This window comes from Dendrobates tinctorius, unplaced genomic scaffold (assembly GCF_039654945.1).
Source record: "Dendrobates tinctorius isolate UK_male_01 unplaced genomic scaffold, ASM3965494v1 ptg000015l, whole genome shotgun sequence".
In the NCBI taxonomy this organism is placed as follows: Eukaryota; Metazoa; Chordata; class Amphibia; order Anura; family Dendrobatidae; genus Dendrobates; species Dendrobates tinctorius.
The window spans coordinates 24,643,836-24,659,345 of record NW_027361683.1 but is presented as its reverse complement, the minus strand read 5'-3'; the positions used below and the strand labels follow the sequence as shown (position 1 = coordinate 24,659,345).

Genomic DNA, 15,510 nt, shown 5'->3' with positions numbered 1-15,510 from the left:
CAAACAGTGGTTTACCCTCACATATGGGGTAACTGTGTATTCAGGAGAAATTGCACAACAAATTTTGTGGTTCACTTTCTCTTTTTACACTTGTGAAAATAAAAAAAAATTGGTTCTGAAGTAAAATGTTTGAGAAAAAAAAAAAGTTAAATGTTAGTTTTCCTTCCACATTGCTTCAGTTCCTGTTAAGCACATAAAGGGTTAATAAACCTCTTGAATGTGGTTTTGAGTACCTTCAGGGGTGCAGTTTTTAGAATGGTGTCACTTTTGGGTATTTTCTGTCATATAGACCCCTCAAAGTGACTTCAAATCGAAGGTGGGCCTTATGAAAAATGGTTTTGTAAATTTTGTTGTAAAAATGAGAAATCGCTGATCAACTTTTAACCCTTATAACTTCCTAACCCCCAAAAAAATTTGGTTCCAAAACTGTGCAAATCAGACATGTGGGAAATGTTATTTATTAATTATTTTTTGTGACATCTCTCTCTGATTTAAGGGCATAAAAAGTAAAAGTTTGAAAATTGCAAAATTTTTCGCCACATTTCCGTTTCTTTTCATAAATAAATGCAAGTCATATCGAAGAAATTTTACCACTAACATGAAGTAAAATATGTCACGAAAAAACAGTCTCAATCAGCGAGATCCGTTAAAGTGTTCCAGCGTTATAACCTCTTAAAGTGGCAGTGGTCAGAATTGTAAAAATTGGCCTGGTCATTAAGCTACAAAATGGCTCCGTCACGAAGGGGTTAATATATAATATTAAAGTCCACTGACCTGCCTAGAGCTCCCATAAGAACTGGAGTCAGGTCTTCCATAACTTAGAAAGACAATTTTATTTATATAAACAGTTTTTAGTTGCAAAAAAATAAATTTACATTTATAACAATTTACATAAATATTTTACAAAGCAAACAATACAAGTACATACAAACACTATACATTATTAAAATTGATACATGTACATTATAAAATGCTCAGAGAAGCACATTTTATTCCTAATATTTCTGGTAGTGTTCTGTATCTTCAATATACGCAGGAAATATATTGCCTGTTATGCATTTCAAGTAGATAATGTGCAGCAGATAAGACACTTGAAAACTGGCACTCATCAAATATGTAGACTAGCCTCTAATAAATTGACTAAAACTTATGACTACATTTAAAATCTGTGTCTGTATTTGCTTGAGGTATCTCATTTCTTTTGAATATCTCTCGCCAGAACATTGAGTGAATTTAATTGGCATAAACACTAAAACAAACATTTAACACAAGAAAATCTTTACATGGCAAAAATTGATTTTCCTGCCAACAGTTCAAATATGCAAGGAAGTAACAAAACCAGGTAACATTCAGTGCATGTGCCCACACATTGAAAAGCTTGCCCTTAGTTCACGGATTTACTGAACATGGAACATGGCTAGTTTTCAAGGAAAGGGAAGATACTCCGATTTTTGCAGGTAGTAATATTAAAACAGTCTGTTTTAAAACGTTTGGGTGAAGGGGTTGCAACACTGATGCTTCTTCTGACCTGCACACAGAAGTAAAAACAGTTAGGGTTAGAAAAAATAAATTTTCATAGGACACACAGTCATTGATCCCATTACTTATGGAATTTGTTTTTGCAGTTATATTCTCTTAAAACTATACCCCATTTGTCCTGCAAGTCTGAGAACAGTCATCTGAAAAGCCAATTTCAAAGAACTGCTTTGTAGCAAGAAGAGAAAGAGTGACACTCACCTTCCTTAAAATTCACTTTATTGCGCTCATGAGTGTAACATGTGGAGTAACCAAACTGGACGACGATCATTTTGCGCAAAGGAACCTTAGAAGTGCCTTTGCGCAAAATGATCGTCGTCCATTTGGTTACTCCACATGTTACTCTCATGACCTAGATGTTTTAAAATTGCCGCAATAAAGTGAATTTTAAGGAAGGTGAGTGCCACTCTTTCTTGTTGCTACAAGGACATTCGATTAGTTTTTTTTCAATGAGTGGGCACCCGTGAATCTGAGTTCTGATGCCATTTAGACAGTTGTTTGTCTGAACCAGTATCCGGACATAGGTGCTGCAGTGGAGCAAATCATATCTCTGGTTTTTTCAATTTCAAAGAACTTCAGAGATCACATCAGTGGGAATCCAGGAACTGTGACCTTTACAGACAAAAATAATGCTTCATGCAATGCACTATGCCCCTTGAGGTTGGAGATAGAACATAGAGGCAGTGATTCTCTAATAAACATGTAATAGTGCAAGATACTGTTAAGGGATATTTTCCTTTTTGGACACTTTTACAGATACTCAAAGTATAATATTAGGCGATTTTAATATGTATTTGCACCTAAACCAAGTCAAATTCCAGACAGGGACTATTTCGGAAACTATTGCACAAACGTCTCTATCAAAGGTTATCTCAGAAATGGGACTAGTAGATATTTGGGGGTTAAGCACCCTTATATCAAACAATATTCTTGTTATTCAGATTCATATCACTTGCTATTCAGAACAGACCACTCTCCTCTACAGGCACAACTTAAGTTAGGCATAAAAAGGATAAAACACTGGGAGAATAGGGGCCCCCCATCTCGTCCTTGCATGCATGGCCCCATCCCTATTCTGGTATGACTGGCCCCCATCCCGGTCTTGGTATGCATGGCCCAATCCTTATGATTGGCCCCATCAGAAAACATTTAAAAAAAAAAAAAAAAACACATTACACTTACCTTCCTGGCGCTCCTCGCTGCGTCTTGTTCCAATGCCAGCAGCTGCACTATGCTTGTAAGCAGTTCATGGCAGGGACGTTAAGTGCTGAATTGCAAGCCGAAGGGCAGCTGCCGGAATACTTACTGCTCTGCACGCCGGGACTTTGTGCACAGATAGCAGTCAGTATTCATTGCTCTTCAGTAGCGCGCAGTGTCAGTTGGAGCCTTCCTGCAGCTGCCGGCGGTCATGTGTGCCGCTACTTAAGAGAAATGAATATTCACATGTCTGGGCGTGGAGAGAGGGAAATATTCACCGGAACAAGATGCTGCGAAGGAGCACTGAGAAGTGTAATTTATTTTTTTTTTAACGTTTTCTGATGGGGCCATGCATACCAGGATGGGGGTGGGGGCCAATCATCAGGATGGGGCCATGCATACCAGAACCGGGGTTGGGGGCCAATCATACCAAGATGCAATTAAAAAAATTAATATTCATTCTTTCCACGACCATGGGCATGGAATGCAGCAAATATTCATTTCTCTTTAGCAGCGGACCCAGGAGTTAGCCGCAGCAGCCGACTCCTGCCTCTGTGACCGCTGCTCAGCAGATGCTGCTCCCCCACCACAGCGAGAGCTGGTACATCCCGACTATAAGACGCACCCCCCCATTTTGGAGGAAAAAAGTGCATCTTATAGTCCAAAAAATATGGTAATGCAAAAATTACAAGAGGAGGTTTTCCACTCTGAGCTACTATTCATTGCAGACCCCTCCATTTATAAAGCCAAAGAGCTGGAGAGAAGGCTCAAACATTTTTAAAAGATCACCTATTTGACTTAGCTACACAAAAGAGACTTATGAAACAGGCATTCTTTGCAGAGGGAGAAAGTGCCGGACATTTGATGGCAACTATCGTCCAAAGTAGATCATCATATATACCTAGACTAACCTCTTTAAATGGCGTAGTGGTCACAGAGGATGAGGCTATCCTCCAAACTTTACATAGTTATTACTCCTAAATATAGTCAGTCATCGAAAAGCAGTGCCATAAATGAAGATATCAAAAAGTTCCTAAAAAGTATCCCATTAACGCAATTACTGTAACAACTGAACATAGAAACTTACTAGAAAAACCTCTAACCTTAGAAGAACTGGAAGAGGCAATTCAAAAGGTTAAAAATAAAAAGGCCCGGGGATTAGATGGGATACCAGGGGAATTCTATAAACTGTATCACAATATGTCTTTGAACAATCAGTTAAAACTGGATCTCTTCCAGAATCTATGAAAGAAGCTCAGTGGATAGCGCTGGAGTCCTGGGTTCAAATCCCACCAAGGACAACATCTGCAAGGAGTTTGTATGTTTTCCCTGTGTTTGCGTGGGTTTCCTCCGGGTACTCTGGTTTCCTCCCACATTCCAAAAAAAACATACTGATAGGGAATCTAGATTGTGAGCCCCATCGGGGACAGTGATGTGTGCAAAACTGTAAAGCGCTGCGGAATATGTTAGCGCTATATAAAAAAAATAAAGATTATTATTAAAGAGGCTGTAATAATCCTGTTATTAAAACCAGGGAAAGACCCTTGTCAGTCTGATTCCTACAGACCAATCTCACTTCTCTAAACCGATATTAAATTACTGACAAAAGCATTACCCAACAGACTGTCAAAAAAAATTATCGTATATACTCGAGTATAAGCCGGGGCACCTAATTTTGTGGGAAAAACTGGGTAAGCTTATTGACTTGGGTATAAGCCGGGTATGTATTGTCCCCTCATCCCTGTCCTGGTATGCAGGGCGCCCCCGCCCCCGTCCTGGTATGCATAGCAAAAAAAAAAAAAAAAAAACACCCTATTTACCTGCCTGCGAGCATTCGCTGGCTCTGTACCGCATTCCGGCGCCAGCAACTCTTCCGGCCGAGCGATCACATGGCGTTGCTCATTAAGGTAATGAATATGCACTCCACGCCTATGGGAGTGGAGAGGCGTGCATATTCATTACCTTAATGAGCTGGGCCACAGGTTCGCTCGGCCGGAAAAGCTGCTGGCGCTGGAACGAACGAGATGCAGTGCAGGCGAGGGCGCGCACGAAGGTGAGTAGGATGTGTGCTGGCAGCCGGCAGTTGCGGCTGGCACTGTGTACTATTACAGCAGCGGCACAGGCTTTAGCCACAGCCGCCACCTCCTGCCTCTGACCTGCTGCTCCGCCGCTCCCCCACTGGCTTTCTGGGACAATTGACTCGTGTATAAGCCTGGGGGGGGCATTTTCAGCACAAAAAAAAATGTGCTGAAAAACTCTGCTCCAGGTTTATACAGTAGCTAAGTGATTAATGACGACCACACAGGCTTTATGCCAAACAAATCCACATCAGTTAATTTGTGACGTCTTATTTTGGTTTTACAACTAAGCTCGGAGTCTACCGGGTCTTTTCCCTGGACAGTGCCTTTGGGTTTTCTTAAGATGCATGTGATTTGGTGATAAATTTATTTTGTATATCCAGCTGTTATATGTATCGCCTATGGTGAAACTTAGGGTAAATGGTCGTGTATCAGAGGCAATCGCATAGTGGAGGTGAGCTTCCTATTTTTAGGAAATGTGGTCTTCATTTTTCCAGCAATTAATCTTATTAAAATATTTGGAACATGGTCAGGATTATCAATTTATTGGGATAAATCAGTCCTCATGCCCGTGGCTGCCTTACCAACAAATCTATCCCTGGAAAATACTCAGATACAGGTAGCTAATATTTTTAAATATCTTGGGGTAGTGGTTACCACCAGGCCCCAGGAATATTATTCTTTTAACCTGGCTCCAATATTGCTAAAATTTAGAACTAAAATAGAGACTTGGTGTCATCTTCCAATTTCAGCAAGTGGGAGAGGCAATTTGATATAAAAATGATTCTCATGCCTTTACTTTTATATCTCTTAACCCAGTATGGATCCCCACGACCTTCTATTATAAAATTCATAGCTTGTTCCGAAAACTTATATGGAATAAGAAACAGACCAGAATTAAACTAGAGATCCTGCAGAAAGGGAAATATAACAGTGGATTGGCTATCCCGGATCTACTTCTTGGACTCAAAATGCAACAATTTCACAATTGGATACACCTGAGCACTGTGAAATATCAAGTCAACTACTTAGAGAAGGAACTAAATGGAAACTGCCAATGTCAGTATTAGACATGGGTCCTCCTCGAGAGTGTCCCAAACTGCCTCGCGCTAAACCTGATTCAGTGTGGGATAGAGGCAAGAATATAGTGGGAATTGGTAAATTCACAAGCTACACACCTCTATGGTATAACAACTACAACATGCCAGAGATATACAAGCTAAAAGGCTTCAACAATTGGGGTATTTTTCTTTTGTCACAACTCCTAAATGAGGGAATATTTAAAAACTGAACAAAAGAGTAGCATAAGATCTTTCAAATTTTTTTTTATCAATTTGTGCAAATACGTCATGCGGACACAACTCAGAGAAAATTACATTATAAACAAACACTATAATTAATACAATTGCTTCTGCAATATACACAAAGGGTTTAATTTCCTATATATTTAAGCAGATTATGACTGTGCAATTAGAAAAGTATCCTCTAACTGCCAAAGAAAAGTGGAAAAGAGATTTGGGTTCACTATCTGAGGAATAATGGAAAGAGGTGCTGGATCTAATTCCTAAATTATCCTTGTCTGAAGCACAAAGACTGTCCCAAATCTCTCTTTTTCAATGAGTATATACCCCCAGTATCCAATTTAAAATTGGTATAAGAGTGGGCAACGTGTCAAAGATGCGGTAAAAACGATGCTCACCTAATGCACATAATGTGGGAGTGTGTGAACATTGGGAACTATTGAAAGGGGGTAGTTGACGTGATAGAATCTGTGTTTGGAATCCATAGTATTGTTGTATCCCAGAATCTGCTTACGTGGCCTGTTGGAGGGGGGGACTGGATTCAGATTCACCTACAGCTATAGCCAACTCAAGCTAGAAAACTATTAGCATTACACCGGATAGAAAAATTCCCCTCAACGATAGAATTGAAATCCAAACAAAATAATGTCTTAGGTATGGAAAGTGGAACATGAATTAAAAGAAATGCCCTCAGAAAATGTATAAAAGATATGGGAACAATGGTTAACTACTCCAGGGATTGCACCGGAAAGCCTTCTCAGAAACCCATTGATAGACCATCTGTACATTTCCTTGTCATAAACCTGTAAAATCTCCTAATTCTTCTCAGATCCCTAACTCACGTACCCAAAGTGTTGGATTTTGTTTCTGGGAAACAAAGGGGTCCTCGATAACTATATGTAAATGCTCTAATTTTCTGAATTTTGGTGTAATACACGGTCAGATGGTATTCATTTATATTTGTATTCATGTATGTAAATAGTAAGTGCAAGATAATGCCTACAATGAACATTAATGTGAAACGGTTTTTATTTGGTTTGAAATGACGTATCTGTTTTTTTTATTTGTGTTTGTTCTATTTAGTTTCGATGGTTTCTAAAAGCAAAATTAAAATGTGAATATATCTTGATATTTTTCCACAAAAAATGATCTGAATGGAAAAAAAAAAAAAAATAGGGTGAATTGTACTGCTGGTCCACTTTTTTTTATTTTTAATTTATTTAATTTTACACAATATTTGATCATGCGAAAACGATCATGCAAAAACTGAAAATTGAGCTCAAGTCAGATTATATCTGAATCAAAAACACATTTTACAGAACTAAAGCATTGACTACTTTACCACAAAACTTACACAACAGACAGAAAGAACCATCCAGATGATATTATAATACTACTAGGTGAAAATAGGGATTTTTGTGAACTCACCGTAAAATCCTTTACTACGAGCCAATCATTGGGGGACACAGACAGTGGGTGTTATGCTGCTTGCCACTAGGAGGACACTAAGTAAACCAGAAAAAAATTTAACTCCTCCCCTGCAGTATACACCCTCTCGCTGGATGAGATTTCTCCAGTGCGGTGAAAAAAGAAGTAGGAGCATAAACAGTCAACAATAACCATAACTATGTCAAAACCTAAGAATGCTATAGTGAGCCAATAGGCTAAACAGGGTGGGTGCTGTGTCCCCCAATGATTGGCTCATTGGGGGTCACAGACAGTGGGACGTCCTAAAGCAGTCCCTGGGTGGGGACCATACATCTGCCAATACCCCATGTACCACTGACTTAACACTGTGGTACTGCCGATTGCAGGATGCGTCTGCCGAGAGCTGCATCCGCAGAGGCCTGAGAATGAATTTGGTAATGTTTTGCAAAAGTATGCAGACTGGACCAAGTCGCAGCCTTGCAGACCTGTTCTGCCGAGGCCTGGTGCCGAATGGCCCAAGAGGCGCCCACTGAGCAGGTAGAGTGCGCCTTAATCCCTACTGAGACAGGCACGTTCCTGACACGGTAGCTGAGATGGGTGAATGATTGTTCTCGGCCCAATGGAGGATGTGACACACTTCGTGCATGACCATCCTGCTCCGGGTACCTCCCTGGCGGTTGATATACGCTACAGCCGTGGCGTTGTCGGATTGGATCCTGATGGGGTGACCTGCGACGAGATGGTGGAAACTCCGTAGAGCTAATCTGATCGCTCGTATCTCCAAAATGTTGATGGGGAGACGTGACTCTCAGGTCGACCAACGACCCTGAGCCATGTGGTGACGAAAGACCGCACCACAGCTCAGAAGACTTGCGTCGGTGGTTACTACCAACCATCTTACTGGGAGAAAAGACCTCCCCTGACTCAGGGAGGACTTCAGTGTCCACCACTTGAGGGCTTGTCTGACCCGCAGAGACAGAAGGAACCGACGGTCCAGGGAGAACGAGTTCTTGTCCCAGGCTAACAGCAACGCATGTTGTAAGGGACGAAGATGGAACTGTGCGAATGGAACCGCTTCCATCACTGCCACCATCTTTCCGAGAACTCTCAAGCTGAAACGAATGGAGTGAGAAACCGGTCGGGAAAGAGTCCGCGCTGCCTGCTGTAAGGCTTGGGTCTGTTCTGGAGGGAGACTTTTCAAAAGTTTATCTTCCAGCCCAGGCGAAAAAGTGTATTTACTGTTATATCCACGGATTCCTCGCAGGCGGGAAGGGACAGACCCTTGATGAGCAGGTCGTCCAGATACGGTAACACCACCACTCTCCGAGAGTGGAGAATAGCCATGACAGCCGCCATGACCTTGGTAAAGACCCTGGGGGCGGTGGCGAGTCCGAAGGACAAGGCAACAAACTGGAAGTGTTCCTTGTGAATTGCAAAATGCCGGAACTGCTGGTGGGACGGGCAAGATCGGAATGTGAAGGTAAGCGTCCTTGATGTCGATGGATGCTAGGAACTCTCCTTTTTCCATGGAAGCGACAACTGATCGGAGAGATTCCATTTGGAATCGCCGTACCTTGACAAACTGATTTAACAGTTTGAGATCCAGTATGGGCCGCATCGTCCCATCCTTCTTTGGAACCACAAAAAAGTTTGAATAAAAACCCATAAACCTTTCGTGATGAGGGACCAGAATGATGACTCCGTCCCTTTGCAGAGCCTGAACAGCCCGAAGGAAGGCTCTCGTCTTTTTCTTGGGGAGTGAGGACCGGAAAAAATGTGTCAGGGGGGACGAAAATGCTATCTTGTATCCGGAGGACACCAGTTCCCTGACCCACTTGTCGTGGACGACCGCAAGCCTGACTGTGTGACTGAAGGAAAGTAGACGACCGACTACTTTGTCAGTGTCCGCCGGATACCGCAACAAGTCATTGTGTAGAAGATCTATGGGGTCTGGATCCCCTAGATCCAGATGCCCTTGGCCTGGGCTTCCAAGAGCGGTTAGGGCTGTATGAGACCTGGGAGCCTCTGTCTCCGCGCGGGGACCGACTTGATCCAGAAGAGAAGGTAGTGGAGGACCAACCGGAATTGTTGCGAAAAGGTCGAAAACGCATCGGCTGTTGGTCCCGAAACAGCAAAACAGCCTTTTGATGAGGAAGGAATTCATTCTTTCCCCCCGGTAGTATCAGAAATGAGCTGGTCCAGTTTCTCTCAAAAAAAACAACCAGTCTGATAGGGCAGGCAAGTCAACGATCTTTTAGGTGTGGCATCCGCCCGCCAGTCGCGGAGCCATAGGGCTCTTCTAATGGAGATCGCACTAGCGGCAGATTGAGCAGCGCAATCGGCGGCATCTAAAGTGTCCACTACAAAGTCTGCTGCGCGAATTATCTGCCTGGCGACCCGGTTGCCTCTGGAGGAAGATTGGTACGCTAGAAGGCAGTAATTAAGACTTCTGCCCAAGCGGCCATTGCCTTAGTGACCCAAGTCGCCGCGAAAGATGGAAAAAGCGCCACTCCTGAAGCTTCAAAAACTGAGCGGGCAAGGTAGTCAATTTGACGATCGGAGGGGTGTTTGACTGAGGAGCCCTCAGAGACGGATAGGAGCGCTTTAGAAGCAATACGCGATACCGGAGGGTCCACCGAAGGGGACTGCAACCAATCCTTCATTAGGTCTGGAGCAAAAGGGTATTTAGTCTCAGTAAACTTTTGCCCTGTGAACTGCTTATGTGGCCGATCCCTATGTTTCTGGACAATGTCCTTAAACTCCGGATGGCTGGCAAATAACCTGCGTACACGTTTGGTCCTCTTAAATGAGATAGGGTGTGCTGGAGCGGGAATATTTTCCTCATCCGACTCCAGAATCCTGTTCACTGATTCTATAAGAGAATCAAGCAACTCTTGGTCAGTTGGAGGATTCTGAGGGGCTGACATATCAGATTCAAATTCAGAGTCGTGCTCGCTGCGAACAATAGGAGAGGGAGAGCGAGAGACAGAGCTCGCCGGTGACTAGGGGACGCATCATGGGTCCGCTTTCTAGCCTGACCATCCCTTGAGCAAATACGGCCCCTGCTGGTGGATGATTCCCCGCCGTCGCCAGAGCCCTGCTCGGGCGGTAAAGACGCTTTCTGATTTAAAGAGGCTTCCCGTAGGGAGTCTATGGCCTGGGTCAGTGACTCCACCTACCGTGACAGGGACGCAGCCCACTCAGGGGGACTAAACGCAGGAAGCCCCGCAGCAGCAGCGGCGAGGGGCGTTGGAGCTCAGGCCGGGTCGCAGTCCATGCATAACGGATTAGTCTGGGCACTGGGCAAGGCAGTCTTGAAAGTGGTACACACGGTAAAAAACGCAGTGTGCTTCTTAGCAGCCCGTTTAGCCTCCCTAGATTGAGACATAACGCTCCTGAAAGTGTTAAAGGCAGATTCTGGACTGCAGCTACAGGGAATGTGTCGGGAAGGGGTTAAGCTTTGTTCTGAGGGCAGATGCAGCTTACCCCAGTCCTGTGCTGTGTCCCCGGGAGGAATAGCGGTGGCCCTGTGGTGTCACCCGGTATCCGGCACAGTGCGCGCCTCACAGCCTATTTCCAGACCAGGCTGAGGTAAATTTCATGGCCCCCGAGACTAGGATTGCGCCCTCGTAAGAGACAAGAGGCACCAAGGAGGGGCGTGCGGGCGGCGGCGCTAGCGTGGGCGGCGCTATTTGAATTGCGGCCTAGTAGGCCGGAAAAGCCGGGAACTAAATTTTTGGCTTACCCGCGGTAAGCGTCGGGGGGGTGCCGGAGCACCGCTGCTGAGACAAAGTCAGCGCCTCTCCCGGGGACCAGGACCCGACCCCATACCTCTACTCCAGTGCTCAGGCCTGCCGTCGCTGTCCGTGCCATCCATGCAGGTCTTCTCATCCTCTTGGGCTGATGTAGCAGAGCTGGAGGAGTTCTTAAAGAGGTATGCTCAATCGATCCACCCTATAGGTAAAGGGATGGAGAGCTATGGTGCTGATTCAGGGCATTCAGGAGCGCTGTAGGTAATGTCCTCCGCCGGTCTCCATGCACTCCATGCTGCGCTTGCCCTCATATCCGTCCACCGTAAGGAATCACCGTCAGAGTAATCAGACCCGTTCCTCGCAGGAAAGTGTACGGGGAGGTATACTCCGTGTGCTTGCCTGTTGGTTCGGGGGAGAGCAGACGGTAGAAAGGAACTGTCGCCCTCTTCACTCCGTTAATTAAAAAATAAAAATTCACAGAAAATTCCAAAATAAAATACAAACGGTGGGGTCTGAAACCAGACCCAAGTGCCTCCAATAGACACTAAGCAAGAACTGGAGAAATCTCATCCAGCGAGAGGGTGTATACTGCAGGGGAGGAGTTAACTTTTTTTCTGGTTTAGTGTCCCCCTAGTGGCAAGCAGCATAACACCCACTGTCTGTGTCCCCCAAGGAGGCGTAGGAGAAATATGTGAGGATTCTGACAGTGTAAACTATTGACCAGAGGGAGTGTCATAAAGATAGCACATAAATATGACAGAGCAGAATAACTCCTCCCCACACCGTGCCACAAGCTCCTGGAAGTGTAAGCATGTAGCACCCAAGAATTGCAACTGCACTGCATTCCCATTGTATTATTTGCTGCAAATAGAGCGTATTACCTTCAGTTTGGATTTATCTGCAGATTCTTCTTTCTTTTGGGGTGACAGAGTGTGAAAGACAAATTTCCGTGTGTTTCTTGGTGCGTTGGGGTTTAGATTGGGCATTGCAGCCAGCTTCTGAAGAACTTCTTTTGGCTTGTTTAACAAGGAACCTGTTTTCATCTGATGCAGAGTAAATTGTGATATGTAAGATAAAGTTTGAACAAAAATAAATATATTTATTATTTTATTTTTTTAAGAACAGACCTTATACATTTTTTATTTTTAGAAAAACTTACCTTTGGGAGACTAAAGGGTAGGTGCATTTCAAATGGATTTTTAATAACTTGCTTTTTGGGCTCCGTAGTTTCTATGGTTGCTGTAAAAAAAAGTTAAAAGCTGGATTAATGTATGCTCACAAACGTTTTACCTATCAGTAGCATGATTATTAATCTCTGATACAGGAAAGATATATATCTTTGTACCGTGTTAGCCAGTAGATAGAATATTTAGAATTGAGTCTCCTCAGTGGTTGATACCTTTTAATGGCTAACTGAAAAGATGGTAATAAATTGCAAGCTTTCGAGACTACGCAGGTCTCTTCATCAGGCTAGACTAATACAATACTAATACAATACTTCAGATTTTGTATTAGTCTAGCCTGATGAAGAGACCTGCGTAGTTTCAAAAGCTTGCAATTTGCTACCATCTTTTCAGTTAGTCATTAAAAGGTATTAACCACTGAGGACTCTCAATTCTAAATATTCTTTTATTAATCTCTGTTAACTTTAAAGAGTTTATCCAGGATTAAATTATTTTTTTTTTTTACTATTAGCCAAAAAACTAACAAGCAGGTAGCTACTAAATAGTTAGCAATTTACCTGCCTATTCTCCTATTCTAAAAGGAGACCACTCCTGCCGGTGATTCAGCTGCTTCAAGTCAACAGAGCGGTTCTTTTTCTGGGCTGCTTCTGTTGTCACAGCGTGACTACCAATGTGATACTGATTAACAGCTATCTTCCTAGAGTTAGGCAATCACATCACACCCACAGAGCACAGTGGAAGAGGAGCCGCAGGCAGGACCGTTCTGTGTTGGCAGAGGTCATCGCTGGGCGCAACAGGCAGATAGGTAGCAACTACCTGCCTAGTAGTTGTTAGGGCCACAGGAAAAAAATTAGCGTATATACTCGTGTATAAGCCGACCCCCCTAATTTTGCCACAGAAAACTGGGAAAACTTATAGACTCATTTATAAGCCAAGGGTGGTGCTGCACAAGGGTTAATGGTGGTCCAAAAAGATGCTTCATAGATAAATACCCTCATCAAATCCTGCCCAAGGGTTAATGGTGGCCCAACAAGATGCTCCAAGGATAAAAATCCCCATATATTGCTGCACAAGGGTTAATGGTGTCCCAAGTAGATGCTCCATACATAAATACCCGCCATATATTGCTGCACAAGGGTTAATGGTGTCCCAAGTAGATGCTCCATACATAAATACCCCCATATGCTGCACAAGGGTTAATGGTAATGGTGGCCAAAGTAGATGCTCTATATATAAATACCCCCATATGCTGCACAAGGGTTAATGGTGTCCCAAGTAGATGCTCCATACATAAATACCCACCATATATTGCTGCACAAGGGTTAATGGTGGCCCAAGTAGATGCTACATACATAAATACCCCCCACATATTGCTGAACAAGGGTTAAAGGTGGCCCAAGTAGAAGCTCCATACATAAATACCCCAATATGCTGCTGCATAAAAAAAAAAAAAAAAAAAGACAGACATACTCCCCTCTCCGTCGCTGGGGGCCAGGTGCCGGTGACGCCGCTGGCTCAGGCCCCCGGCACTGGCTATATTTACCTTCCCTGTTCCATCGCTGTCTTCCGGGTGCTGTGCAGTGACGTTAGCTGAATGTCACAGCCAGAGGACCCGGGAGACAGCAATAGAACGGGGACCGGTAAATATTGCTCTACTCCCCGTCCTACCCCATCATAATCACCCCCCTCCTAGTGCACGGTCTCTTCAGCCCCTGCTTCCCGCATGATCTCGGCGTCCCAGCTGTTCCTGCATTCAGCGGTCACGTGGTACCGCTCATTAAATATGCGCATATTCATGAGTTTAATGAGCAGTACGTGACCACAGAATGCAGGAACAGCTGGGACGCTGAGATCATGGGGGAAGCAGGGGCTGAAGAGTCCGTGCCAGGAGGGGGTGAGTATGGTCTCTGACACCCCCCACACCCCCTCCCCCGCATTTGACTCGCGTATAAGCCGAGGGGGGGACTTTCAGCCCAAAAAAATGGGCTGAAAATCTCGGCTTATACATGAGTATATACGGTTTGTGTGTGTATATATATATATATATATATATATATATATATACATACATACATATATATATATATTTTCCTTATTTTGATCTTCCACTACCTTTGTGTGCCATACCTATTTCGATGTTGCCACACGTGAGCTTAATTTTTGCAGGACGTAATTTTTTTTTCAACAGAAGCATTTTGCGGTACATATAGATTATGGATTAATTTATTTTTGTTGAAGAGGATGCACTATTAAAGATAAATAACTCCATAGTTATTGTGTGCGATCATTTTTTTTACGGATGTTCACCATGGGGACTAAATGACAAGTTAACTTCAATACTCAGTTATAATTGTGGCAATGTCATTTGTGTTTTGCTTTTAAAGCTATTTTTTTTTAGTCTGACAGTGATCTACTGATCACTTGTAATGAGTTATTTACTTATAATGGATTCCTCACCTCTCCTCTGAAAAACTTTTTCTGTAACTTTTTTCGCCAGCTTCATAAACTGACTGCTTTCTCCAATCTCCTCCTCTTCTTCCTTCTTGCCATTTTCAGACTAAAATATATAAGTTCAGGTTTTGCATGGGGTCAATATACAAGCAATGAACAATGACATTTAGTTGTAGTCATGGAAAACAAAATTCCAGCCTTTTACCTGTTCACGTAACCACTGCTCTCGCTCAAATCGTTCCTTCCTTCTTTTAGCTTCTGCCTCATCCATATCCTCATTCTCTGCCTCCTGATCTTCCAGTTCAGAATATCTGTGGAACATGTCCATCTGAGAGGCGTCATCTAAAAACACCCAAGAAATAAACTGTTACACAAATCAGTAAACAAGAAATACCCAGTATTTTCTCTGTAGCAGTCTCCAAAGAACCTACAAATTTAGTGCTGCGCGTTAATGTGTTTGCACATGCACCATTTAAATACATACCGTATATACTAGAGTATAAGTCGATCCGAGTATAAGTCGACCCCCCTAATTTTGCCACAAAAAACTGGAAGAACTTATTGACTCGAGTATAAGTCTTGG

General features: G+C 43.4%; 1 protein-coding gene across 2 annotated transcripts in view; it reads right to left on the bottom strand.

The window, feature by feature from the left end:
* Positions 1-814: 814 nt before the first annotated feature.
* The window catches only part of CLSPN (claspin), a 94,850-nt gene continuing 80,154 nt past the window's right edge, over positions 815-15,510 (bottom strand). For both annotated transcript variants that reach the window (XM_073562949.1, XM_073562953.1), the window contains exons 21-25: positions 15,133-15,269; positions 14,934-15,033; positions 12,452-12,531; positions 12,174-12,335; positions 815-1,528 (exon numbers count right to left, since the gene is read on the bottom strand). In XM_073562949.1, coding sequence (XP_073419050.1) covers positions 1,418-1,528; positions 12,174-12,335; positions 12,452-12,531; positions 14,934-15,033; positions 15,133-15,269 — 590 coding nt within the window. In that variant the 3' untranslated portion in view covers positions 815-1,417. The remainder of the gene's footprint in view (positions 1,529-12,173; positions 12,336-12,451; positions 12,532-14,933; positions 15,034-15,132; positions 15,270-15,510) is intronic.